General features: G+C 36.5%; 2 protein-coding genes across 3 annotated transcripts in view; one reads left to right on the forward strand and one right to left on the reverse strand.

Moving 5' to 3' along the window:
• LOC142338539 (40-kDa huntingtin-associated protein-like) overlaps positions 1-26,231 on the forward strand; it is a 238,221-nt gene that overhangs the window by 90,448 nt on the left and 121,542 nt on the right. The window lies entirely within an intron of this gene.
• LOC142338535 (thiol S-methyltransferase TMT1A-like) lies at positions 2,696-24,812 on the reverse strand. 2 transcript variants are annotated; one of them, XM_075388321.1, is made up of 6 exons: positions 24,570-24,812; positions 15,434-15,633; positions 12,009-12,150; positions 11,090-11,301; positions 9,913-10,040; positions 2,696-3,013 (listed from the first exon to the last, which is right to left on the reverse strand). In XM_075388321.1, the coding sequence occupies exons 1-6, from the start codon at positions 24,682-24,684 to the stop codon at positions 2,959-2,961; spliced, it is 852 nt and encodes a 283-aa protein (XP_075244436.1). In that variant the 5' UTR covers positions 24,685-24,812; the 3' UTR covers positions 2,696-2,958. The 2 variants fall into 2 exon arrangements, with proteins under 2 accessions (XP_075244436.1, XP_075244437.1); XM_075388322.1 differs by lacking the exon at positions 24,570-24,812 and adding an exon at positions 24,385-24,548.

The raw sequence follows: 26,231 nt of genomic DNA on the forward strand, positions 1-26,231 counted from the left end.
AAATAGGTTATTTGCAAAAAAAGTAAACTAGTTCTTTTTTGTCTAATGTTGACGCTCTTTTTGTTGACGTAAGACATTTTCTGAATAATTACAGGTCTCAATCGCTTCTTTTGGACAAACAAACCCATTTAATTATTTCATTTTGTAGTTTGTAGTTTGTTTTTTCGCCCTTTTTCTCTTTTTTTTCTCTTGTTTTGATCTTTTCTCATTAGAGAGAGCTCGCATATCACATTATTGACGTTCGAGGAATGCGCAATTGACCATATTTTGAGGGCCAAAAAATCCCTTCACGCCTTTGACAGCGTCTTCTCGCAAGCTTTGACATTTGGTTTGATGTTTCTATTTGTTGTTCTTTTCGTAACCTCAAAAAAAACAATGCAGACACACATACAAAGAAGATTCAAAACAGTTCTTAATACACTCATTTAGAGGCATATGTGACCACAGACATGCTGGTTGTTTTCAAATGTTATCTAATGGTTTTAATTACTGTGAATTTCTTTTTATTTAAATTTTGAGCCAAACTCTTTAATTTTGCTGTTTTTTGTTCTTTTTTGTCTAATTGTTACCGAGCTTTACTGTGGAGTGGCCCATATCTATTTTGGTGAGGTATCGTTTGTTCTGTTTATTTTCACTTTTAACTGACGCTATTTTGACTTTGATAATAGGTTTCTTTTAATAGAAAAAATGGACATCAAATTTTGGATGTAATTAATTTTTGTTGTCCTTGTTGTTTGATTTTGTTGTTTGTTTTGACGTGCTTTCTTAATAATGGCTGATATCATCAATTTAGTCCGGCATTTTTTATTGCATTAAGTTATTTGCGTTGGAGGCAATCTTTTTCTTCAAAGACAATTTTTTTGAAAAATGCTTGAATTTTTGGGGGTTTTCTATCTGTTCCGCATGTGGTAAACATCTATGCCAAAAATACGGATAAGCAGGGTTGGGACTTTATGTGAAAATGCATATTAACGAGCTTCATTGTTAATTCTTGCTAGCAAAAGCACCATCATAAGAACAGTTTTTCGAAAATAGCTTGTGAAAGTTGCAGAATTGATCATATTTTGTTCTGCAGCATTCAACTAAGATGTTGTTTTTTTGTTTTCTCACATTATCACATTGTTGAAAGTTCACAAATTACATCATTTGCGTTCCAGAAAAGGCACAATTGAACATATAAAAATCTTCAAAGGCATGGATTATGGTTTTAACGGCTTCGACGCCCCTTTCTCGAAGAATTTGAATGATTTTTTTAACATTTGTCTTTAACTGTCGTTTTTACTATGTATTTCTGCTGATATGAGTTTAACCGGATTTTGAAAGTTCCCTTTTATGAATAAAAAATGAGCCTACATTCTGATTCGAGTGAATAGCTGATAGCTTTCATGGCTTTGAAAACATTTGTTTTCAAAAAATGAAACGCATTTTTTAACTTTTGTTTCTTAGCCCATTTGTTACCTAATTTTGTTTATTACAGATCATTTATGACATTATTTTCGTCAGGGAAAGCTGCAAGTGTTAATAATTTCATGTCTTTAAGGATTTCATTATAATTTTACTGGCTTCGACACAGGTTATTCACAAAAAGTTTTTTCAACTTTTTTGTCTAATTTTGACTCTATTTTTGTAGACATAAGACATTTTGTCAATAATTACAGGTCTCAAGTGCTTCCTTTCGACAAATAAACAAATCTATTTAATTTTTTCAATTTGTTTTTTGTTCTTTTCGCCCTTTTTCACTTTTCATCTTTTCTCATTAAACAGAGCTCGCATATCACATTATTGGCGTTCGAGGAAGGCCCAATTGATCATATTTCGAGGGCAAAAAAATCCCTTCACGCCTTCGACAGCGTCTTCTTGCAAGCTTTGATTCAATTTTTGTGTGATGTTTCTATTTTTTGTTCTTTTTGTTACCTCATAAAACACTGCAGACACACATACGAAGAGTGAACACAAGTCTTAATACCCTCATTAGAGGAATATGTGATCATAAACATGCTGGCTTTTCAATTGTTATCTAATGGTTTTCATTACTTTGCATTTTTTTTCTAAAAAAAATGAGCCAATTTTTTTTAAATTTTGCTGTATGTTCTTTTTTGTCTAACTGTTCCCGAGCTCTAATATGGATTGACTCATATCGATTCAAGTGAGGTAGAGTTTGTTCTGTTTTGGTTCAGTTTTAACTGACGCTATTTTGACTTTGCTATCAAGTTTCTTTATTAAAAAAATGGTCATAAAGTTTTGGATGTAAATAATTTTTGTTGTCCTTTTTGTTTGATTTTGTCTGTTTTGACTTGCTTTCTTAATAATGGCTGATATCATCTATTTAGTCCGGAATTTTTTACTGCATTAAGTTATTTGCGTTGGAGGCAATCTGTTTCTTCGTACACAAATTTTTTGAAAAATGCTTGAATTTTTGGGGGTTTTCTATCTGTTCCGCATTTGGTAAACATTTATGCCAAAATGCGGATAAGTGGGGTCGGAACGTTATGTGCAAATGCACATTACCGAGACTCCTTGTTAGTTCGTGTTAGAAAAAGCACCATCACAAGAACAATTTTTCACAATAGATTGTGAAAGTCGCAGAATTGCTCATTTTTTAAATTTTGTTCTGCAGCGTTCAACTACGTTCAATTTTTGCATTTCGTAACTTAATTTCAACTTTTTTGGATAATCAAAGTCCTTAGATCGTATATCAGGGAGAAAACGAATGCTGATTAAATTAATAAATTAAACGAGGCAAATCATAATATCACTACAAAAACACATTATTCACATAGCAGTACAAAATCGAAATAATTTATCTTTTAGTGTTAGCTCTGTTTTCCTTCCCTTATTTGTTCACAAACTCTGAGTTCGGTTTCTAGACAGATTTTTTCGCTGTTCCGTACACGTGTGGCCGAGCTGCCAGAATAATTGGATCACTCACACCGAAGTCAAGGAAAGCCTTTTTAGCATTCACGTTTCGTTTGCAGCTCCGAACACTTTCTCAATGTCACTCAACTGGTCACGTCTGGACAAAAAATAAATTCATTATGAGATGCCCTGTCTCCTTCGATAGTTCTCACATGGATTCCTATGCCTAACACGAATTCAATTAAACGAATTGGACAAAAGAATATAAAGTGCCAGAAGCCAAAAATACCAGATCCTACATACAATGCCAGAAGTTCACTTCCATAAACTTTCATCAATTTAAATCGTGAAAGTTGCGTATTTCAAGCAAGGTTACATGACTTTGCTGAAATCACTTCGAAATTCCAGCTTAACATCTCGGACCACTAAACGTTCTTGATAAATATCAGAAGTTCTCAGTGGCTTCAAGCAGTCTGGTTATAACCTATACGTAATTGATTTCACTAGCACAGTCGAGATTAGTAGCTATATGGTTTATTAATAATTGGAGACAATTAGAACTTCATCTTTGAATTCTGACTAAAGACCCATTAATTTAATGAAAAAAAAACAGGGACAAAATGACTGCAATTCGGAGGATGGAAAACCATTTTCTATAACTAGTTACATCTCAGCTGAATTTAAATTATAGGCTAGGTGACTCAGCTTAAAGTCACTGAGAACTTTTCGCGTTCGTCGAGAACCGTGAAGCTTTTCGAGATGTTCTGTCAGAATTTCGAAGTGGTCACATAACTTTGCTTAAAATACAAGCGCGGACTTCTTAAACTAAAGAAAATGCGGAGAAAATGCTTAACCTAAAGAACTTTCGGAATTTTTAAACTTGCGACCTTTGTTCCTTAATAAGATTATGCGACTCTGCAGAAATGACCTTTAAATTCTGTTAGAATATCGATCAAACAATAGTCTTAAACTTAGTGAGAATTAGAAAGAAAGTTTGACTTACCAGATTAGAAAGACAAGCAATATGACTTCGATCAAAGAAATTATATAAATGAATCGTCAAGAAATGGTGCTGAGAATCAATATTCGGCTCAAATTGGTGAATCTAGATAACTATTATTAGAGTTAGATTAAGTGATGTAAAATCTTCCCAGCATGTATTAAATGATGATGATATCTCCTGAAGTGTGAATGAATTCTTAGAAAAGTGCAAATGCATTCCATTTATGGTTCCCTTTGCGACTGATTTGCAGAAGCAAACCATATTGGGTAACCTTTGCAACCCCCACTATGGATCACGGTGCTAAGATTAGTTTTGTATCTTGACTTTTTCACACTGATAATGGGTATAAATACAGCTGATTTTTGAGTCCTTTCTCATCCCCAAATTAAAATCACCATCTTGATCTAATAATCAGATCTCTCCTGTAAATCTCTAAATTCTACTGTAAAATATCATTTTGTTATTCTCTCATTTTTGAGAAATTAATTTTTTTACTTATTTTTTTACTTACGGAATAAAACGCTTTTTATTCCGCTTGCGAAAGTCCATAACCCAACAGGTTATAGGCCCAGCAATTTTCTAGGTCATAAAATTGATTTCCAAAACAAAACCAATTTGTTGTTGACAGTCATAATCCTTTTCTGCTTAGTACCTTTTCTTTTCACAATTGTTTTGCCTGCTCAAACTTCAATGGATCAACAGACAGTGAAGCTGCTGACCTACACAGGAAAGGCACAGGACTTTTCAATCTGGAGCACAAGATTTGTGGCGATGATGCAGACGAAGGGACTCTACAAATCACTACTAGGGACAGAGGAGCAACCCAATGAGCCTGCGCCACTGGCGAATGGGGCAACCAATGATGAGAAGAAGAACCACAAGGTGCTGAAGGATGCATATGAGAAGGAAGTTGCAGACATCAAGGAGAAACGGAACAATGTGTGGTGCCATCTGGCACTGACTCTAGATGCAACAACCCTCATGCTGATGAGACATGACTGTGTGGGAGATGATGGCATTGGAGATGGAGCAAAGGCTTGGAAGCTTTTGCAAGAGAGATTTCAGAGTGTGGAGACGCCGACAGTGGTGACTTTAGTGGCACAGCTTGCTCGACTGCAGCTCGAGTATTCTGAGGATTTGGACAGCTTCTTCATCAGAGGACAGGAGTTCCTCACAAGGCTACAAGAAGCAGGGGAAGCAGTCTAAGAGACCCTCTTCAACGCCTTGGACCTCAATGGTCTATAAAAATTTTGTTATACGGGAAAGCTTCAACCCGGCAACGAACTTCACAGAGTTGAGGAAAAGGCTGCAGAACTTTCATGAGAGCACGGTGCAGAGACACAAGGGACAAAGTGGTTCAGTGGCACTGGCAGTGAAGCGTGACTTCAAGAAGGGACCCAAGAAAGGAAACTGCTTTTTGTGTGGGATCCCTGGACACTTAGCCAAGGACTGCAGGAAGAAGGAGACAGCACAAGGCAGCAAGTGTGGGAGAAGGGTAACCTAGACAGGGCATGCAAGAGACAAAGAGATGGAGGCAAACATGAGTCAGTGGCAATGGGTCCAACATTGGCTACACCAGACGAGGAATGCTGGGCAGCTCTTACCCAGTAGAAGACAGCAGGCATGCTAGTGGACAGTGGTTGTACAGATCACATAGTGACGAACATCGATGCGTTCCTGGACTTTGTGCCCATTCAATCAGTGGTCAAAAATCCCAACGGAGAGGCTTCCAGAGTGGTGGGCAGAGGCTGTGTGAGGATCAGCATACCCTCAAACAAAGGGGAATTCCAATGCGAACTCAAAAATGTTCTGTGTGTGCCGGACTATTCTTCAAACCTCCTATCAGTCTCAAGATGCACGGAGTGGGGACATAGCTTCACTTTCGAGAGAGGAAACAGCTGCATGAAACTCCAGAAGGGAACTCGGGTAAAACTAACACAAGAAAATAATTTGTTTTACTTACCCTGCAGCATTCTAGAATTCAAGATGAGTTCCAACAGCGTGAAACTTGACTAGGCAAGGAAGTGGCACAGACGATTGGGTCATTTGAATCACGCGAATGTGGTCAGGAATTCACCAGAGACAGTGGGGGAACTCGATGATGTATGCAATGTGAGTGCATTGGCCAAGATCACAAAGACTCCAGTACCAAGAGTGGCAGAGACCCAAGCAGAAGAGAAGCTGGAGAGGGTGTTCACAGACGTGATGGGACCTTTCAGAGTAGAGTCAATGTCAGGGTTCCGGTTCTGCATTGTGTTTGCAGACCAGTACACCAAGTTTGTGTTTGTGGACTTGCTTAAGGCAAAGAGTGAAGCACTGGCCAGCCTGAAGAAATTTGTTCTCAGTGTGGGGACGCCCAAGAAGCTGAGGCAAGACAATGCGAAGGAGTTTCTCTCAGAGCAGTTCAAGACGTACTGCTTAGATGCAGGCATTCTATAGGAAAAGACCATACCAGAGACGCCACAACAGAATGGGTTAGCTGAGAGGTGCAACAGGACACTGCTGGAGATGTCAAGATGTTTGCTCATTGACTCAGGACTTCCCAAGATGATGTGGGGAGCAGCAATTCTTCACGCAGCAAGGATCAGAAACTTGGTTGTGAGACGAGGAGAAGAAAAATGCCCAGCAGAGCTGATGAGAGGTATAAAACCTAAGCTTCCAATTAGTAAATTATCTATTTTTGGTTGCACAGTCTTCATGAGGAAGAGGGACAGAGAAGTCAGCAAACTTGAACCCAAGGCACTGGAAGGAAAGTTTGTGGGTTACACTGAAGGAGAAAACGGATACCTGGTGTACATGCCCAACACACGCAAGGTGATGGCAGTTCGAGATGTGATCATCAAGGAGTCTGAAGTGGGCTCAATCCCTGACAACAAAGAAACGGCTGACCTACTAGATGATGGGTCGGAACTGGGAATCTGGCACCCAGATGATGGTCATCAAGATGATGACAACAGAGAACGACAGGACACATCTACTGCAATAAAGGAGGAGTGGCATGACGCAGTGAGCGTGAATACTCAAGAAACAACACTGAGACAAGAGGCCTCGGATGTTGGAGAAACAGCACTAGATGAAGAATCTACTGCAACAAGAGGGAGTCACAGAGACTCAGATTCACTGGAAGACAGTGACACAGAAGACTTCTCACAGTTAGAGACAGTTGGCTTCAATGAAGATGCACTGGAACACGCGGACAGAGCAGAGCCCAGACGAGGGACACGAGCAAGGAATGTTCCGCAATTTTTTGGAGAAGTCAGGACCCATCTTGTTGTGACTGAGGGCGACTATGTTGAACCCAAAACAGTGTACGAGGCCAAGCAAGGTGACGATTGGGACCAGTGGCACCGGGCAATGAAGGACGAGGTCAAGGCACTCCAAGACAACGGGACTTGGAACCTAGTGAGACCATCCACAGACAGGGACGTCATACCGGGCAAATGGGTCTACAAAGTGAAATTGGGAGCCAGTGGTCAAGTGGACAAATAAAAGCGCGCTATGTGGCAAAAGGCTTCAAACAAGTGGAAGGACTGGACTACTTTGAGACTTTTGCGCCTACCTGTAAGCCAGAGACCTTCAGGATTCTACTTCAGCTATCAGCGAAGCAGGGCCATGTGATGCACCAATTTGATGTCAAGACTGCTTTCCTGCACTCACCAATCGAGGAAGAAGTGTATCTGGAACAACCACAGGAGTTTGTAAAACGCGGATCAGATGGGGAGAAGTTAGTATGTCGACTAAATAAATCAATTTATGGTTCGAAACAGGCTGCTAACAACTGGCACAAAGAGCTGGCAAACTTCCTACTGAGACAGGGGTTCACCAGAAGCTTTAACGATCACTGCTTGTTTGCAAGATCAGAGGCAGAGGATCACACCTTCATCTTGGTCTGGGTTGACGACATCATAGTAGCATCAAGAAGTATGACAGTGGTCTCTGATGTCAAGAAGGCACTAGAAGCAACCTTTCACATGGAAGACAGAGGGAGACTACACTGGTTTCTGGGTCTAAGAATCAGACGAGAAGAGGGCAAAGTCACAGTCGACCAAGAACGCTACATAGAAACAATGCTTGAGCGGTTTCAAATGGATCAATGCAAACCCTCAAGAACTCCAGCTGATTTGAATTTGAAACTTCAGACAGTACAGAACGGAGACGAAGAAGTGGACCAGAGGATCTACAGAAGCTTGGTTGGATTACTTCTGTATCTGGCCAAACACACGAGGCCAGACATCATGTTCACAGTCAACATTCTGTCCAGACACATGAATGCACCTACCAATCAACACTGGATGTGCGGAAAACGACTTCTGCGATATCTTCAAGGTTCAAAAGGTTTAAAACTTACTTACACAAAAGAGGTTAGTTATGGTTTAGTGGGGGAAAGTGATGCAGACTGGTCTGGAGACGTGAACGACAGAAAATCAACAACGGGCTATTACTTCAAGCTCAACGGAAGTGGCGCAGCACTCAGCTGGGGTGTCCTTTCTCCACAGTTGCCCTTTCTTCATCAGAAGCAGAATATCAGGGCATGGCAGCAGCAGTTCAGGAAGCACTCTACCTGAAACAACTTCTAGAGGACTTTGGCATCCAACAGAAACGTCCGATAGCAATTGGAGAGGACAACCAAAGTTGTATCAGACTTTGCCAAAACCCAGTCATGCACAAGAGGAGCAAGCACATTGAGACAAAGTTCCACTTCATTCGTGACAAGACGGAGGATGGGACTATTTCAATTCATTACGTTCCTACAGACAAAATGGCAGCGGACATCTTCACAAAGTCCTTACCCGTTTCGAAAGTTGAAAAATTCAGAGCAGTTTTGATGGGAACAGACTCTACGCAATCAGCTCAAGTCTGAGTGGGGGTGTTAGAATATCGATCAAACTATAGTCTTAAACTTAGTGAGAATTAGAAAGAAAGTTTGACTTACCAGATTAGGAAGACAAGCAATATGACTTCGATCAAAGAAATTATATAAATGAATCGTCAAGAAATGGTGCTGAGAATCAATATTCGGTTCAAATTGGTGAATCTAGATAACTATTATTAGAGTTAGATTAAGTGATGTAAAATCTTCCCAGCATGTATTAAATGATGATGATATCTCCGGAAGTGTGAATGAATTCTTAGAAAAGTGCATATGCATTCCATTGATGGTTCCCTTTGCGACTGATTTGCAGAAGCAAACCATATTGGGTAACCTTTGCGACCCCCACTATGAATCACGGTGCTAAGATTAGCTTTGTATCTTGACTTTTTCACACTGATAATGGGTATATATACAGCTGATTTTTGAGTCCTTTTTCATCCCCAAATTCAAATCACCATCTTGATCTAATAATCAGATCTCTCCTGTAAATCTCTAAATTCTACTGTAAAATATCATTTTGTTATTCTCTCATTTTTGAGAAATTAATTCTTTTACTTAGTTAAAAACGCTTTTTATTCCGCTTGCGAAAGTCCATAACCCAACAAATTCTGGCTAGAATCTCAATCTTCTACGCCGTACATGATAAAGGCAAAAATTTCTCATTGACCTCAAGCAGACTCACGCAACCTATACTTAAGTTCCATGAATAAATCCCAAAGAGATAAAAACACTACTTTGCGTTTTTCCACATTCGAATTTTCATTTTTTTCCCTTCTATGATATAGTGCTTATCGTCTCTGATACCATGAAAAGTCCCAGGAGGTTAAGCAGTCGAAAGTACTAAAAACGTTGAACAGTACTGCATGCGAATCAGCATATCTTTCTTGGCAGCTTAGGGGGTTAACCATTTCACCATCTGACATTACGCTTTCGATCATAGGCGTCTTTCGTCACACAATCTCTCGTTTATCGTCGTTCCTTAATGCTTCATCTCACCAGTCAATTTTACGTTCAATAAGTGGAGTTCCTTGTTAAGCTATGACAAATTTATCTCCTATGCGCAATTTACATTAGTTTGATCTCTCTCAATAATCTAACAATCGGGATTTGCTAACCCAATATGACGGATAAGCCTTTCTTTTTTTAAAAAAAATGAGTTTGTTGTTCCTTAACTCATCACCTGTTGTGACAGTAGAATAAAGGCAGGACAATGAGCAGCACCACAAACTGAAGCAAGTGTTGTTTCAGACTTCCGTTGAACTCCTTCGTGTGCTCTAGAAAATAGTATCTGCCTCCTGGAATCAGCACCTACAAAAGAAGAAAGTCACCAAAAACTCTGCTTTTCAGTTTTTTATAGTTTTGTCAGAGCTTATGACTACCCCGGGTTGAAGTCGAGATCGATGTTTTGATCGCCACGCCGAAGCGACCTTTGATAAGACCACCTTCAAGCGCATGCTTGGAAAAAATGAGCGCGCGAAAGTCTGGATATTAGCCTAGAACTTGTATGCTCAGGGATCACATCAGTCTGGGACGGTTTGACCATTCCTAAAAATGTAGAAATTACAATAAGTGTAAATCAAATGTATACCTTCTGATAATAAAATTGGTGCACTATTACTAGATTAAAGAGTTTTGGAAATGATGCACTCAACTTGAAAAAAGCTGTACCCAAAAATAAATTTAGATGCTATATGGTTCTAGAAAGACGTGAAACAAGTTCAAAATGTGAACGTAACTGGAAAAAAATCGAATAATTCCCTATTTTTGTCAATTATTCAAGAAGTCGCTTCAATTGAAACAGGCATCAATTTAAATTGATGGCTCACTTGAAAATTTAGACATGCAAGAATGTTACAGCATTAAGAGAAAATAAATAACCGAAGGATTCAGAAACGAATACAAAGCTGCCGAAACAATAAATTTGATGCAATTATATTAAAATTATTCACACTTTCTTCAATTAAGTTGGAAAAAAATTGCGGACTCCAATCCAGGAGGTTTTAATGATCCTTGAAACGAATGATAAAAACATTTATAATTTTTAAGCTTTCTGGACAGACCATTTCCTTCGCTTAAAACTGGCCAACTGACTATCACCTCACCTTCATTCAAAAAACAGGTATGTCGGCACAAAACTGAACGTATCGCCATTTTCCCGCGTTCAAAACTGATCAAACCAATGATATCGAAAAACACGGAGCTAACTTGTTCTTTTTAAACTAAACCAAATATACCGATAATTCCCTACGATTTTAAAAGACATTATCAAGTGTACTCTAGCAACTGAATGTTATGAGGTTCTTCAAAGGCTGGCGCCGCAAGCATTGCAGCTAACAAAAATATCAAAATTTTCTCACCCTGTGTATTTCCCTGTATGCTTTGATACAATCAGTGAAACTACAAGTGACGAGAGTGGTGACTACAGCAGAGACAGAGTTGGATGGGATCTGGGAGAGATCTTCACCAGACGCTATCACATATCCTTTGAAGTTCAGACCCAGAGATGCGCATTTTTCTCTCAGCCCTTTCTTCCCAAAGTCGTGCAGGTCAGATCCCACGAACGCGATTTCTAAGATCGAGATTACAATCACTCTTTTGGTTTCCATCTTGGCTAGTGTTCATGATTAAATGTTGTTGCTGCTATAGACAACTGCTATGATAACCTGCGCCAATGCGCGGACAGATAAACGCTGATAATTTTGTAAATGCTATGCAAGTATTGATTGTTTAGCTCTGTCAAGAAACCAGCACATTTTTTCTCATTTTTCTTACAAAATCCACACTTTAGAAAAATTAAAATCAGCAATTTTACCACATTTCATACACAAATTCACAAGAATTCTTACATGAATTCATCACAATACTTAGAAAATAATCAGAACCATTTCGGGACAATTCTAAAACAAATTTCATACTTAGCTTCACATTCCTCACACAGATGCTCTCATTCGATTTTTAATATACTGCTCTCCAAATTCTATGAGTGCTGAGGTTTGATAACGTTTTGAAGTCACCCTTTTTAATATAAACTGCGCAATTAATGACGATTAACTCAATTCCTTCGTATCTCATTTGCAAACAGAACTTATGTGATTGTTTTGTTTAATTCCGATTTTTTGAGGGGGCTGTAGAGTTACTTAGCCATTAATTTATAAAGTTCCATAATTTTTAAACTTCTGGCATTTAAGACTTCCGTCCTTTTAAAGCTTGTCCGGACATATTTTACTTAGTAAAAAAAGTCAACTTGGGCAACAATCAATCAGGTTGTGGGCAAACCTTTTGGGTAATACTCCAAATTGGAACCATGAGAAACTCCGAGTTCCATTACCACGACTTCCCCCTCGGAATTGACCGGGTTCTCCATCAAAGTTGCGAAAAGCTCCTCCTTCCGACTGCGCTGCGCGGGATTGAACACTTTCTAATTCAATTAACGACGTTTTAGGACCCAAATATTGAATATAACCAATTAAGGTCGCGCGAATTGCTCTCAGACGACCAGCGAGCGGTTGGCGTCTTCAGCCGCTGTTTAGTGAGTCTAGCTTTAGCTTGATTCGACTGTTCAACTCTTAGTTTTCTAGCCCTGTTAGTAAAAAAAAAACAAATAAAACTGATACTTACAAAAGTTGCAAATATTGCAAGAATTAAAAGAAAAGCTTCCAGATTTCGCAGTGAAAATTTTTAAAACCAATTTTGGTTCTGGAGTTATGTCAAGTAACCCATCTGCAATACTTGAAAAGCTTCGGTGGCCAGTAATGATCGTTAAACTCGGAAAAGGACAACATATACAAAAAAATTGAGAACAATCGCAAATTTCATTGTCTCAAGAGACTATCCAGTATCCCTATTTCGAGCTTTAAATAGTTTCACTGGCTCATAAAGGTCCATAAACTTGGAACATGATAATAATTTCCCGAAAATTTGAAAAATTAAATTTTATCAAAAAATTGCTTAAGCTGAAGTCATTCAAAGTTGATAATCATTCCATTAACTCTAGAAACTATGCCACAGCTTATCATCAAACCTTGGATGAGGTCCCTAGTACCCTGGAACCAGAAAATGATGAAAAGTTCAAAAAAGATTCGAAAAAATTGTGAAAAAATTGCAAATATTTTTTAAAAATTGCTGATATTTAAATCTGGAAAAACATTCCATTGCATTTAGAAACTATACAGTAACCTATTGCCAAACCCTAGAGGAGGTTCGCGGGCTTTTGAGGCTGGTCAAACCTAAAAACTGACAAACACTTTAAAAACTTGGAAAAAAGCAAGTTTCATATAAAAAATTGCTAAAATTTGTAATATTAAAAGTTGAAAGCTATTCCATGGCAATTCCGCGTTTTTAGAGATCGGTTGTTCGAACGGAGCCCGGGAGCGTGGGGTGGGGGTGTACCGTGGGCTGATGTGGAGGGGGCAACAGCGTGGTGGGAGGCGTGGGAGCAATAGTGGGGGGTCAACAGGGGGGGGTGTCTTCAACCTCTAAGAACCGCCCTTCACATCATAAGTAAAGTCTACAAAACAGTTTGAGCTGAAACAGAGCTGAAAAGCTCTAAGAAATCTTAATGCCCGCTGAGCGCTACCTGATTATCCTTTTTGCGGACGAAAAGTCAAAAGCGTCAGACGAAAAGTCGGTCAAGCGAAAAATCGCATAAAAAGACCGACAGGACTAATATCATTGCTTCAAACTTCGTTTGAGAGCAATTAATAAGACCTTTTTTCGACTAAACAAAACGCCTCACGCAAGTCTGTGCGTGCCGCATAAAGTTTTGACTAAAAGTCAGTGGTAACTTCAAATTTTTTTTTCTGAGAGCTTGAAATGAATTTCAACATTCAAACAATGAGTGCTGTAAGAAGTGAAGCGTAAAAATTAACTTCGTTATAACAAAAACCTCAACAGAAAAACACAGCCGGAAGAAAACCGGAAAATTGGCAGCGCATTCAATTTTCGTCAAGTAAATGTCGTGGCATTTTTGCGTCCAAATTGTGTACAAGAAAGCGCCGCAAAAAATAAAAAACAGTGAAAGAATTGGTGTTAATTCCGTAGCAATTAGCCGATGATCACTTTACTACAAGACCAAACTGAGTTGAAAGACACAAGTTTTTAAATTCCAAACGAAATTAAAAACTGGAAAAAAATTATTATAAGATTTTGATGGCCAAGAGCATTCAGCTGTTAATATTACATGGTCAATGCTCAAAAAATCGAGTTTACAGTCCGTTTTGTCATACATTTTCACGACCCATGTTTTAACATCAGCGTGTGTGAGCACTCACGTTTTACAAAACGTAATTTTTGGGCTAGCGTGCAAACTTATGACAATCTCGTCTTGAATTTCCTTGCCACAATGCACCAGATTCTACTCTATGAGTATCGGTGTTCAAATAACTAAGATAGTGCTAATTAGACCAAATGAAAGAAAACCCAATTGGTACTCAATTTCAAAAATTTCCCTTTCAATACTAAATGCGTGAAATACTTTCATCATACTTTCCCTCTCATTACTTTCATCGTGAAAATTGGTATACGAATCGTGAAAACTTGGAACAGAATTGAAATTTGTTTTTTTTCGGACATTGGCCACGTAATGGCTTCTCAGCAACAAAACAACATTACGTTGGGGATCTACGAAAAAATTTGTTTAAGTTTGATATTAAAGTAAATGGTAAAAATGGCAGCAGCATAACACTAAATGCAATAAATCACTCCGCTTTGGTCCAACAATTTTAAGACAATTGCTGAAAGGTGACACGTTTAGCATAATACAAAAATCCAGCCGTTTTCCAGATTCTGGTAAAGTAAGCTTTTTCTTAAAACGGCCAAACGACACCAGAGCACCCCTAATATTGATTAAACAAAAAATACTTTGGTTTTTGTTGAAATTCAAGTTTCATTCAAATGCGAAGTTGACTTGATTCATATAAAGGAAACATTTAACTGAAAGCTATTTGAAAACACTAAGACAGTAAACATAACTAACAAAGCGTCAGAAATGAAATCGAAAAATTGTTCTCGAAAGAAACTGACAAGCAAGAATTTTGCGAAAAAAAGACGCTTGAGTTTGCAATAATTGTTTCATATCTCGGTCGAGAGCAATTATTAAAAACTTGAGATTGGAAAAACTCTAGCATTTTAAATTTGCAAGGAAATATCAACTAGTCCCTCTAGTGGAATCAATTTTACCGAGTTTTTCAAACATTTGATCACCTTTAGGTTGCAGTCACCTTTAAGATTTCTATGCTTAAACATATATGGTTCACTACGGATACTTCTGACTCCAAAAATAAAAAAAAAACAAATTATGTCAAACATTTTTCTGATCTTATCTACCTATCTCTGGATATTATTGTTCAGGTTATTTTCATACAACAATTTAACACCATTTCAGCGTTGAAAAATGCAAAAAAAAATCCGATTTCGAAACTCGTGGAAAATTTTTAAAGGAGAATTGTTAACGGATCAATCCATTGGGTATCAAAGACGATGGTAGCTCGGCAGTTTCCAGTGCTTTTCAGGGCTAAAATGCTTCAAGGTTTTATCGTTGACAAAGCTTTCAGCTGCCCATTTTGAGTATCTCCAGATACTTTGTATACTGATGACAAACTGGCAAACACCGCATAAAGGCAGATTCTCGCGATTTCAAATATTAACTAAAATTTCCAACCTCTTACAAAGATACTTAAGCCAGACTCTAAAGCTGTTCTTACCTGGAAGTCAGGCATTAAGTCAAATTCCAACTTCTTCTGTCTCTCTGGCCAAACAATGAAATAAAAAGAAGCACATCCAACAGCTGCTAGGAATGCCGTCTGCCGGTTGCAGCTCTTTACAAGGTTCACAATCAAATCTGGTGCTGTTTTCGCAAAGGACTCAACTTGGTTCCACATAATTTCCAACATCATTTTTTCGCCTAAAATTAGATAATCTTCGTTAAAATCTATGCGTCTAAAGTTCGAAAATAGAACTGTAACAAACTAAAGGTAAATTTTAGCTTTCTGGTCCGCGGCATCAAAAATTGCGAAAATGTATGACTTTTTCCGACAATTTTTTTCTAAATAATTTTCTACATAATATTGGAATTAGACGTTTCCTACGGCTTGGCTTGTCTTTGGGCGCCATTTACACTTTGGCTTCCAATACTTTTTTAAGACGAGTTAACCGACCCAAAGCATCAAATATATTTATAGATACACAATGCAAATAGTTATAGGTTTTAATAGATTTTTAAATTACACATCTTTCGCGCTCTTTCACAATGTTATCAACACTGTCAAGTAAACGATAAGCCCCCTAGTCAATACCAGATTGTGTCTTGTCGTGCAAAAATGGCTATCGCGAAAGATCTTGCAAAACAATTATTGCAAGTTCATTCCAGTTGAGCACTGCTCTTATTGACTGTTATAGACGCGTTATTGTTCTTTTAGCGCAGAAATTTCCCAAAATGTATTTGAGTGAAGTTTAAGCAGAGAATTTGAAACATCAAGAAATTTACCGCAGACATCTGTATTTTATTAAAGTACATAAATTCTGTCAAATAGGAGCAAACTTTAAGGTTTATTTGAGCAAAATAAATGAAAAGAAAGAACTCCTCAAAACCTTCGAACGGTTCGGTTATCATTTTGATTTTCCCCAATTTTATATTTCAATAATATTTCTTCGGAAAAAATTGAAGTTGTTGATGTTGATATTTTTAACTATCATTTACTTTTTTGCATTTAATCATTCCAATTTTGCAAAACATGTCATCTTTTAAATCAACTCATGTTTTAGTTTGCGCAGCCAAAAAATTGCTGTTATATTGTTTGTAAGCTTTCGTTTGTCTCATTCTTATCATGTTCAATCATGTTCCGTTTAATTGCGTATTTGCATGACAAACTTTTATCTTGCAAGATGAAAAATTTTGCACAAGGTTTGGGAAGAAAATCTTGCAAGATGATGTATCGTCTTGCCAGAATCTTGCAGGCTCTTGCAAGATTACCATTCGATGACGACACGGGGCTATGCGTTATGGATATTTTGACAAACAAAATTTTCCTAATTTTTAATTTTAAAAGGTAAAAAAAATTCCCTCCGGTAACGTTAAGCTTAAAAAAAAACATTTTTTTTGTCAAAAAATTTGAAAGCCTGATTTTTAAGACTGCCTGTTTTTACACAACCCCATGATTCTTTAAATCATCCTGCATAATCTCGTAATCTTGTACATTAGTAATAACGGAAAACCGTTTTAAATTAAAAACTGAAAAGAATGATATCTCAGAAGTGAAACCAAGAAACTTCACCCAAAGTGGAATCTTTATTTGAAAAACTAGAAAAAGTTGCAAAAACTTTGATGTATTATAATACCCTGTAGAAAATCTGAAATTATTGGGGCAGAAAACTTGGGCCCTCTAGTGAGGAAAAACACTATTTTCCTCTAAAACATTATGCATCAATCATCGTGTACATCAAAGAAATTGAAGTCCTTTTTAAGTTGCTTTTTGAGTTTAAAATCAACTGTTCAATCGGTTCGAGAAAATCACTAAAATTGTCATTAATAGTCGGTTATTTACCTAGATCCCTCCTCTGTAAAATTAGAAGACCAATGTTTTTCATTTGCAGAAAAATTTTAATTTTAAAACAGTAAAAAAATGTTCCTCGAATTTACTTCAGGGAGTAAAACGAGTTAATTTTGACGTTTTATCAAATAAAGTCTACAAAATGTCTCATAAAAGATTTGAGTTTCTTTAATCTTTCAAGGATCATGAACAATTCAAACTGTCAAGATTTTACGTGACAGAGAAGGCGTAATGGTTGCTCAACGCAGATAGGTCTGCAGGCAAAAAACAGATGCCACAAGCAAAAAATACTTACGAACAGCGAATTCTCTAAATTATAAACTGATAAACTGGGTCAGAACACCAGCAACTCAATAATAAAGCTTTAAGAAAATTCGGAGAGAAAAAAAATTAAATGAAAAACCCCGTCGCAGATTAATGCCGAGTGGAATAAAGAATTCTTCAGTTGGTTTTTTGATGCAATGACAAACTGCTATGTGCAAAAAAGCTCCGTATGTCGCATTGGAGTTGTGAATTACTACAAACAGAAGGTTTTAGTCGTTTTTTGGCTGTATGACTTGAAGTCTTGTTTTCTTTAACATTCGAATGCTATCCGTTGCTGTTTTCACCTCATTCTAATTTTTTTACTCAAACCTTTGTCTAGTATAGCTCAACATCATTACTATCAATTGCTATGTAGTAATTGGCACATAATAGGAACAAGAGGCACGTAATTTCACCAGAATTTGTTAGTGAGTTCCGTTCTAAAGTCTTAACACGGGCAAAAAATATTCAAATCGTATTTTGCCGACGCTTTTTCTGCCGACTGAGGATTTATCACCATGAAGAACGTTGCGCATATAAGATATGGAGGGAAACTATGAGCAATATGGTGATTAACGCAATTAAGAGATAATATAAGATAAAAAAGATCTCTAAAAAAGCCAATATGTTCATAGCAACTGACTGCAATGCTGTTCAGGTGTCTAATTGTTTAATGAAGGAAAAGAACATAATTGATAAAAGCAATGTACGCCAAACTTGTTCTAGCCTTTTTAGCGCAACTGAAAAAATGTTTTGGCAGTTGTCAGAAAAACATTGTTACAAGAAATTAAGACAATTAAGTCAATGGTTAAGACAATTAAGACAACTGCAGACAATTGGTCGATTGGAAATTCATAGGTTTTATGCAATTTTGTAGTTTGATAGATTGTTTGAATTCAATGAGGGGACTTATGGGCAACCAATGATGTTATCGCTGCAAAACTTTACTCCCGTGACAACGTTTTTCAACTCTTTTGGGCTATTCGGTTTCGCTGACCACCCACTTATCTAAAAATGCTAATTAAAAAATTCATCTACATAGTATTCCGAGACACGTGTAGAAGCACATTTTTAAATGTAAAAAAATGTTAAATGCCATTTTGATTCTGAATTTCTCACTCGAATAAATTAAGGTACTTGATCTGTGCAATGCCATATCAGACTTTCCAATATAAAGTATCATTTAAAAAACTTGCGTGCGAGCAAGGTCGAGTTTCGAGAAAGCAAGGTTATGTGTCACTGCTTAAGTCATTTTAAAATTTTCACTGACATCTAGAACAACTACTCGGTTCCTAACTAATGGCCGATACCCATAGTGATTTCATTAAAACAAAGTGCCAAAAATCAAACATGTCCATTAGGAGCCAGTGCCCCTGCCGATAGATTTTAATTACTATTTCGGTAACTTGTAGAAATTGTAGACGACAGCATGTGACGTATCATAATACTGTATCTTTTATTTTAAATCACTATAATCTGATGTTTTATAGTATATAATAACAAAGAGGCTCGCTAATTTGCGTTTGCACATAATGTTCCGACACCCGCTCATCCACGTTTTGATTTAAAAGTCTACCAATGAGGAAAAGATAGGAAACTTTCCAAAACTTCACATATCGTTCAATAAACAACTGTAATAAAAAGCTGGATTAGAGGACCGATCAGAATTGTCATTAATGAGAGAATCAGACTGAACAAACGAAAATCAAATAATAGCAGATATTAATTACGAAATTCGATGTGTTTATTTGAATAAAAACACTAAACAGAAGAAAAGGGACTCAGACAAAATCTGATATAAACAACGTGTACTTCATTAGATATCAGCCCTGCCAATAACAAAACTCGGTAACAGGTCGACAAAGAAGAGCAAAAAGGGCAAAGTTCAAAAATGTAAACAACCGTTTTTGTAAACAATCAATTTCAAATAGATTAAAACCATTACGTATCAACTAAGCCCATTAAAAAGGTTCATTCATGATTCAAAGGAAGCAATTAGGACCTGTCATTATTCATAAGACTACAAAAAACACAGCAAACACAAAAACCAATATAAAAAATGCGTATTTACTAGGCTCAATAAGAAGGTTAGTTTATACCTCCTAGCTAATAGGAATCAATTGAGACCTGTCTTTTTCCATATGTCAGACGACTATAAAAAGAACTGAAAAACGAAAAAAAAATCAATTTGATTCGACAGGAAAGCGGCATCACAACCGTTAAAAGCATAAGCTGTTGATGCAAACATTAAATGGCTTAATTGCACTGTTTTTCACAGCCGATTGAGTTACCCCATTAGTGTGTCAATGCAAAACGGAAACAAAAGCTCAGAATTGGCAAATATCTAATTTCTCACATTTTTTGTCACAAACCTCATTGCAAAAAAACCATAAATTAAAAAAATATAAAGATTGGTTCTCGTTTCACTAGAAAATGGATGCAACCTGTCGTTGAAGAAATCAAGCTATAAAATTAACAGAAAAAAAGAGTTTCAAAGCTTAAAAATCCAACATTTTTCTTACATTGTTTTTCAAAAAATTTTCAATAATTCAAACAATAAGTTTTCATTTTAAGGCAGAAACAAATTAACTTGCAACTGCTTAAGAAGCCAGATGTGCTTGTCTTCAGGTGGATCATATCATTAGACGACAAAAAACTTACTGACAGCAATCCAAAATTCACAAACAAGTTACGCAAACCGCATTGTTGAAGCCATTAAAACCAAGCTATTGAAAACCATTTAAAACTTCAAGTTGACAAAAAGGATATGAGTTTTTCTCTTGCGTCTCCTTTGATTTTAAACGTTTGTTTGAAAAAGTTTTTCAAAAAATAGCAAAGGAAAAACAAATACAGACCAGTAATAGTAAGTTTTAAAAACGTCAGTCAAAACAAAACCAACAAGGCAATTTTTGTTTGGAGCACTATAACGTTGATGAGCCCTCTCAATATTGACACTAAGTTACTTGTTGACGACAAGGGACAAACTGGGAAGTACTAAAGTATTTACTTGAAAATCAGTGAACCATTAGCTAAAAACTGATATCAATGAAAAGATTTATTTACACGACCACGAAAGCAATTGACGATCCTAATTGTTGAGAAAAAGCCGTAAGAAAACAAAAAGAACGACAATTAGAGGTAAACAAAAATGTAATAAATTTTGAGAGAGAACGTTTTCGCAGCCGTTAAACTAAGCTATTCACTGAAATCTCTACATATGCCATTTTGCGAATTCTTTCAACGCCTATTGGAGCTATCTTTAATGTTGTAATTTGTTAAGAGAACAAAATGCAGCCTAAATAGAGGAAAATGTGCAAAAATCAAACACCTTTTAGGAATTTTTATGGAAAGAAAGCCAAGAACCATTAGTTAAAAAAAACCACCAAGAAGAGTATTTTTTTTTGCTTCACTTGCAAGAAAATTAACCGTGTATATGTTAAGAATAACCTACATTAGGACAAAAAAAAACAATAAAAGGCAAACTTCCACTGGAATTTTTTCTTGTAACAAATATATCGAAACTCCTGAGAGGCATCAGACAACAACCTTGAAGCACCGCATAGGTTCCAATTGAACCCAATTGGACAACACTCAAAGCAGCAGAAAATTTGACAAATAAAGGCAAAAGAAAATAAGACAAATGAAGTTTGCGGAAACACATTGCCAAAGCGATGAAAACTATGAGTTTTTCTCTGATGACATAATATATATTCATTAGGCTTGATTTTAAAGTAAAAAAAATATTCAATAACTGTGTCTGAATTTGAAATGATTCTCGTCAGAAGACAAAAATGCAAAAAAATTTGGAGAACTTGCCACATCCGAGTAATCAGTGATTGTAAGGTTCCACGATGAGTCTAAATATAGTCCCGATTTTGCTGCGACAAAAACAGTGAATTATTCCATACGTGTGCAAAAAAAATTAATCAGCAAATCAATTATTTCAAGCCAAAAAAAGTGACGCATTTTGTAAACCACTAATTTTATATTGATTAAAACCAAAACATATCAACTCAGCTCATTAAAAATTTAATTCAAGCTTCATAGAAAGCAATTAGGACATGTTATTATCCATATGACTAAAAAAATACGGCAAAAACAAAAAACCATTATAAAAAAGAAATTCGTATCTACTAAGCTCTTAAAGAAGGTTAGTTTATACCTCCTAGTTAATAGGAATCAATTGAGATCTGTTATTATCCATAATATTTCAGACGACTATAAAAAGAACTGAATAACCAAAAAAAAAACAATTTATTTCGACAGGAAAGCGGCATCACAACCGTTAAAAGCATATAGTTTTCATGCAAAAATGGTTTTGCAGGTTTTCACAGGTTTGAGTTACCCCATTAGTGTGTCAATGCAAAAAGGAAACAAAAACTCAGATTGGCAAATATTTAAATTCGCACATTTTTTGTCACAAATTTCATTGCAAAAAACCATAAATTGAAAAAAATATATAAAGATTGGATCTCGTTTCACTAGAAAATGGATGCAGCCTGTCGTAGCAGAAATCAAGCTATAAAATTAACAGAAAAAAGATAGTGTCAAAGCTTAAAAATCCAACGTTTTTCTTACATTGTTTTTCAAAATATTTTCAATAACTCAAACAGTAAGTTTTCAACTTAAGGCAGAAACAGATTAACCTGCAACTGCTTAAGTAGCCAGATGTGCTTGTTTCGAGGGGGACCATATCATCAGACGACAAAAAACTGACAGCAATCCAAACTTCAAACAAATTACGCAAACCGCAGTGTTGAAGCCATTAAAACAAAGCCATTGAAAAATCAAGTTGAAAGCCATTAAAACTTCAAGTTGACAAAAAGGATATGAGTTTTTCTCTTGCGTCTCCTTTAATTTTTAATGTTTGTTTGAAAGGCTTTTCTCAAAAAAATAGCAAAGGAAAAACAAATACAGTCCAGTATCAAAAACTCGAAATTCTTACAAAATTACAAGTTTTAGAAACGTCAGTCAAAACAAAACCAACAAAGCAATTTTTGTTTGTGGCGCTATAACGTTGATGAGCCCTCACAATAATCACACTAAGCTACTTGTTGAAGACAAAGGACAAATTGGGAAAAACAAAAGTATTTTGTAAAGTCAGTAAAACTTTGGCTAAAAACTGAAATCAATAAAATGATTCATTTAAACAACCATGAAAACAATTGACGCTTCTAAGTGTCGAGAAAATGCCCTAAGACAATGAAAAGAACAACAATTAGAGGCCAACATTAATTGCAATAAAGTTTGAGAACATTTTCGCAGCCGTTAAAACTAAGCTATTCGTTAAAATCTCTACATATGCTGTTTTGCGAATTCTTTCAATGCCAATTGGAGCTATCCTTTATATTATAAGTTGATAAGGGAACAAATTGCAACCTAAATAGAGGCAAATGTGCAAAAATCACTTACCTTTTGAGAAGTCTTTTGGTAAGAAAGCCAAGAAACCATTAGTTCAAAATAAATCCACAATGAAGAGTATTTTTTTGGTTCACTTGGAAGAAATTTGGCCCTGTATATGTTAAGACTAAACTACCTTAGAAAACTCAAAATAAAAAATTGGCAAACTTCCACTGATATTTTCTCGTAACAAATATATTGAAAGTCCTAAGAGGCATTAGACAACAATCTAAAACATCGCATTGGTTCCTAAAGAACCCAATTGGACAACAAAAAGTCAAAAAGCAGATTCAAACTTTGACAAATAAAAGCAAAACAAAATAAGACAATTGAAGTTTACGGAAACACATTGTCAAAGCCAAAAAACCTATGAGTTTTTCTCTGAAGACAATGTATTCATTTGGCTTCATTTTAAAGTAATTAAGATATTTCATTAACTGAGTCTTAAATTGAAATCATTCTCGGGAGAAATCAACATAAAAGACAAAAGTGGGAAAAAAATGTTGAAGAACGCGCCACCTCCGAGTAATTTATGATTGTAAGTATCCCCGATGAGTCTAAATAAACCCCCAACTTTGCTGCGACAAAAACAATGAATTTTTCCAAACGTTTGCAAAAAAAAGATGAATTAGCGAAACAATTATTTCAAACCAAAAATAATTGATGCATTTTTTCCATATTTATCGAGTTAATTTTTCGAAAAACCGGCAAAATTATAATTCCAGAAGACTAGAGGACATGGAAGTAATTAAAAATTTTGACAGTAGATGCTAGGTCTCTAATGCCGGCATATTGAAACACAGGGGGTTAAAGAAAAGCGTATTTGAAGCCATATTTGAAAAAATTAGCAAAAATTTTAGCCAGAAGACTCGGATACAACCGATCGACAAGCCTCCAAACTTAATAGTAACACCAATAACATGTTTGTTAACAATTTTAACAAATTTGAGCAAAATGGACAAAAATTTGTTGAAAATTACAGAAACATAAAACAACGGAATTTCGTCTACTATTCACAAAACTTGAAACCTCAATAACTCCCTGTAAAATACGAAAATAAAGAAAATCAAGAAAATTTTACGCTGGACGGGATTTCTATGATACCAGTCTCAACTATCTACGATATATCGAGCGGCCAAGATTGACTGAACAAAAATAACCGTTTGAATATATAGTTCCTCTCCCCACAATGGGTCGGAACAATTAGTATAATAGTTCATTTGTCGCCATATCCCACACTGTAAGGCATATTTTACATGTATTCAGATACAATTTTTGGAATTAAAGAGTTAAATTGGAATGAATGATCATTTTATTTGTCATGCAGTGATTCACTCCATGACAAAAAGTCAATTAAACAAGAAATTTAACTTGCTTTATTTGAATATGCGAAAGACACGTACCTGTTTAACAAAAGCTCAGCTTAGTAAAGTGTATAAAAGTAACTTTATATGTTAAATCACACAAACTGATTTCTCGTAACTGCTCGAATTTGCTATTTTCTGCTTGGTAAATTCAGTGCAGTAGTGACGTAACTACACTCAGACTTCTAAGCACTAAATCGAGCAGTTTGCTGTTGGAGGCTTACCTTGAAACTGCTTGTGTTCATTCGTAAAGAGTAACACATTCTTTCGTAAACTGCTTACGCCCAATAAGCAAGAGCAAGTTGTAACGCAAGCAAACGTTTCAAAAGCATTGAACATAGTTTGAATGTCGAAGTTCAAATTTAAACCTCAGACAAAATCAGATGAAATGTTACTTAAGGGGAAATGCTTTGACATTCAAATGACCTCATTGATGCTTTAAGGTTTCCAAAGTCTCGACTATATCAACTCTAAGAGACAGATCATATTGTAAAGTTTAAACACAATTGAACGTTTTCAAACGGTTAGAGGCCGAAGCTGAAAACTAAATCGGAGAAGGACTGAGATGAAATTGAATATCGATGAAATGAAACTCGAAAACAAATGACACTCAAAAGGTCACATTGCTGCTCAATTGTATGTCTGGAGTTTTCAAAGGTTCTGCTGCGTTTCAAATTAAAGCTATGTATGGGTTATATACATATTTGATTTTTAAGACCACGCACTACGAAAAGTATTAAATTTGGGTCAAGAGGAAAAAAGATAAGCAAATATTGGTTTGCTGGAGAGCGCAACTAAGACGTAGATTGCGCAAGATCAGAAAATGTCACAAATTATCAGTCTTGTAAACTGATCAGTCTGCTCATTCTTTTCTTTGGATAAAAGACAATGAAGTTCAACAATATCAGTTCACAAGACTGCAACTTGGTGCCTTATGTTGCGCATCTACGTCTTAATCAACTGCTTTGAGAAAAAGGCAAACAAAGAGTCCATAGCAGTCAGAGCCGTTAAAGATTGCTTTTATCTGGATGACTACATCCACTCACTTAAAACTATTACGAACGCTTCAAAACAATGTCCAGCGGGTTATTAAGCCTAAACGAAGGCGGATTTTGCCTAGCAAGGTTTGCCTCTAATAAACCCGAATTTCACAAAACAACCGAGTAACGTGGGGCGAATTGCTCTCAAACGACCGACGATCGGTTGGCTTCGGAATTAGCCAGCTTGGGATTAGGAATGCAGGCAATAGGGGGTGTGACCAGTGTGTGTGTGTGTGTGTGAGGTGGGAAGATTTTTTGCGGGGGGTGGGTCAAGCAATGGGGGGGGGTAGAATTGCGAAGGGGGAAGGCTAGATGAGAGGGAGTTCATATCGACAGGTGGAGCAGGGTGTACAATAGGAGCATTGAGAGGGAGTAATAGGATGGGCGACTGATGGCGGGGGATGTGGTGACTGAGGGCGTCAAACTTTTAAGATTAAGAACTTCCCTTCTCACCTTGAAAATTCAAAATTCAGACGAAAAATCGGTCGAGCGAAAAATCGCAAAAAAACCACATGACTAATAAAACTGCTACAATCTTCGTTTGTGAGCAATTAAAAACATACACTCGAAGAGAACAGTAAAACAGAAAATGAACTTTTGTTTTTTTTCTTTATTGAAGCATAAGAGAACTGATCAGCTACTTACTGCCGGCACGCTTGTAACAGTTTATTCCGTTCCCGAGGACAAAAAGTTGAATGGGTCAGACGAAAAATGGGTGAAGCGAAAACTTGCATTAAAAAGACCACAACACTAATATAATTGCTGAAAACTTCATTCGAGAGCAATTAAAAATACCGCTAGAAAACTTTTACCAAAGCAATGAAAATATCAAAGTCCTTGGACGAA

This window comes from Convolutriloba macropyga, chromosome 4 (genome assembly GCF_964194025.1).
Source record: "Convolutriloba macropyga chromosome 4, txConMacr16.3, whole genome shotgun sequence".
Classification (NCBI taxonomy): domain Eukaryota; kingdom Metazoa; phylum Xenacoelomorpha; order Acoela; family Convolutidae; genus Convolutriloba; species Convolutriloba macropyga.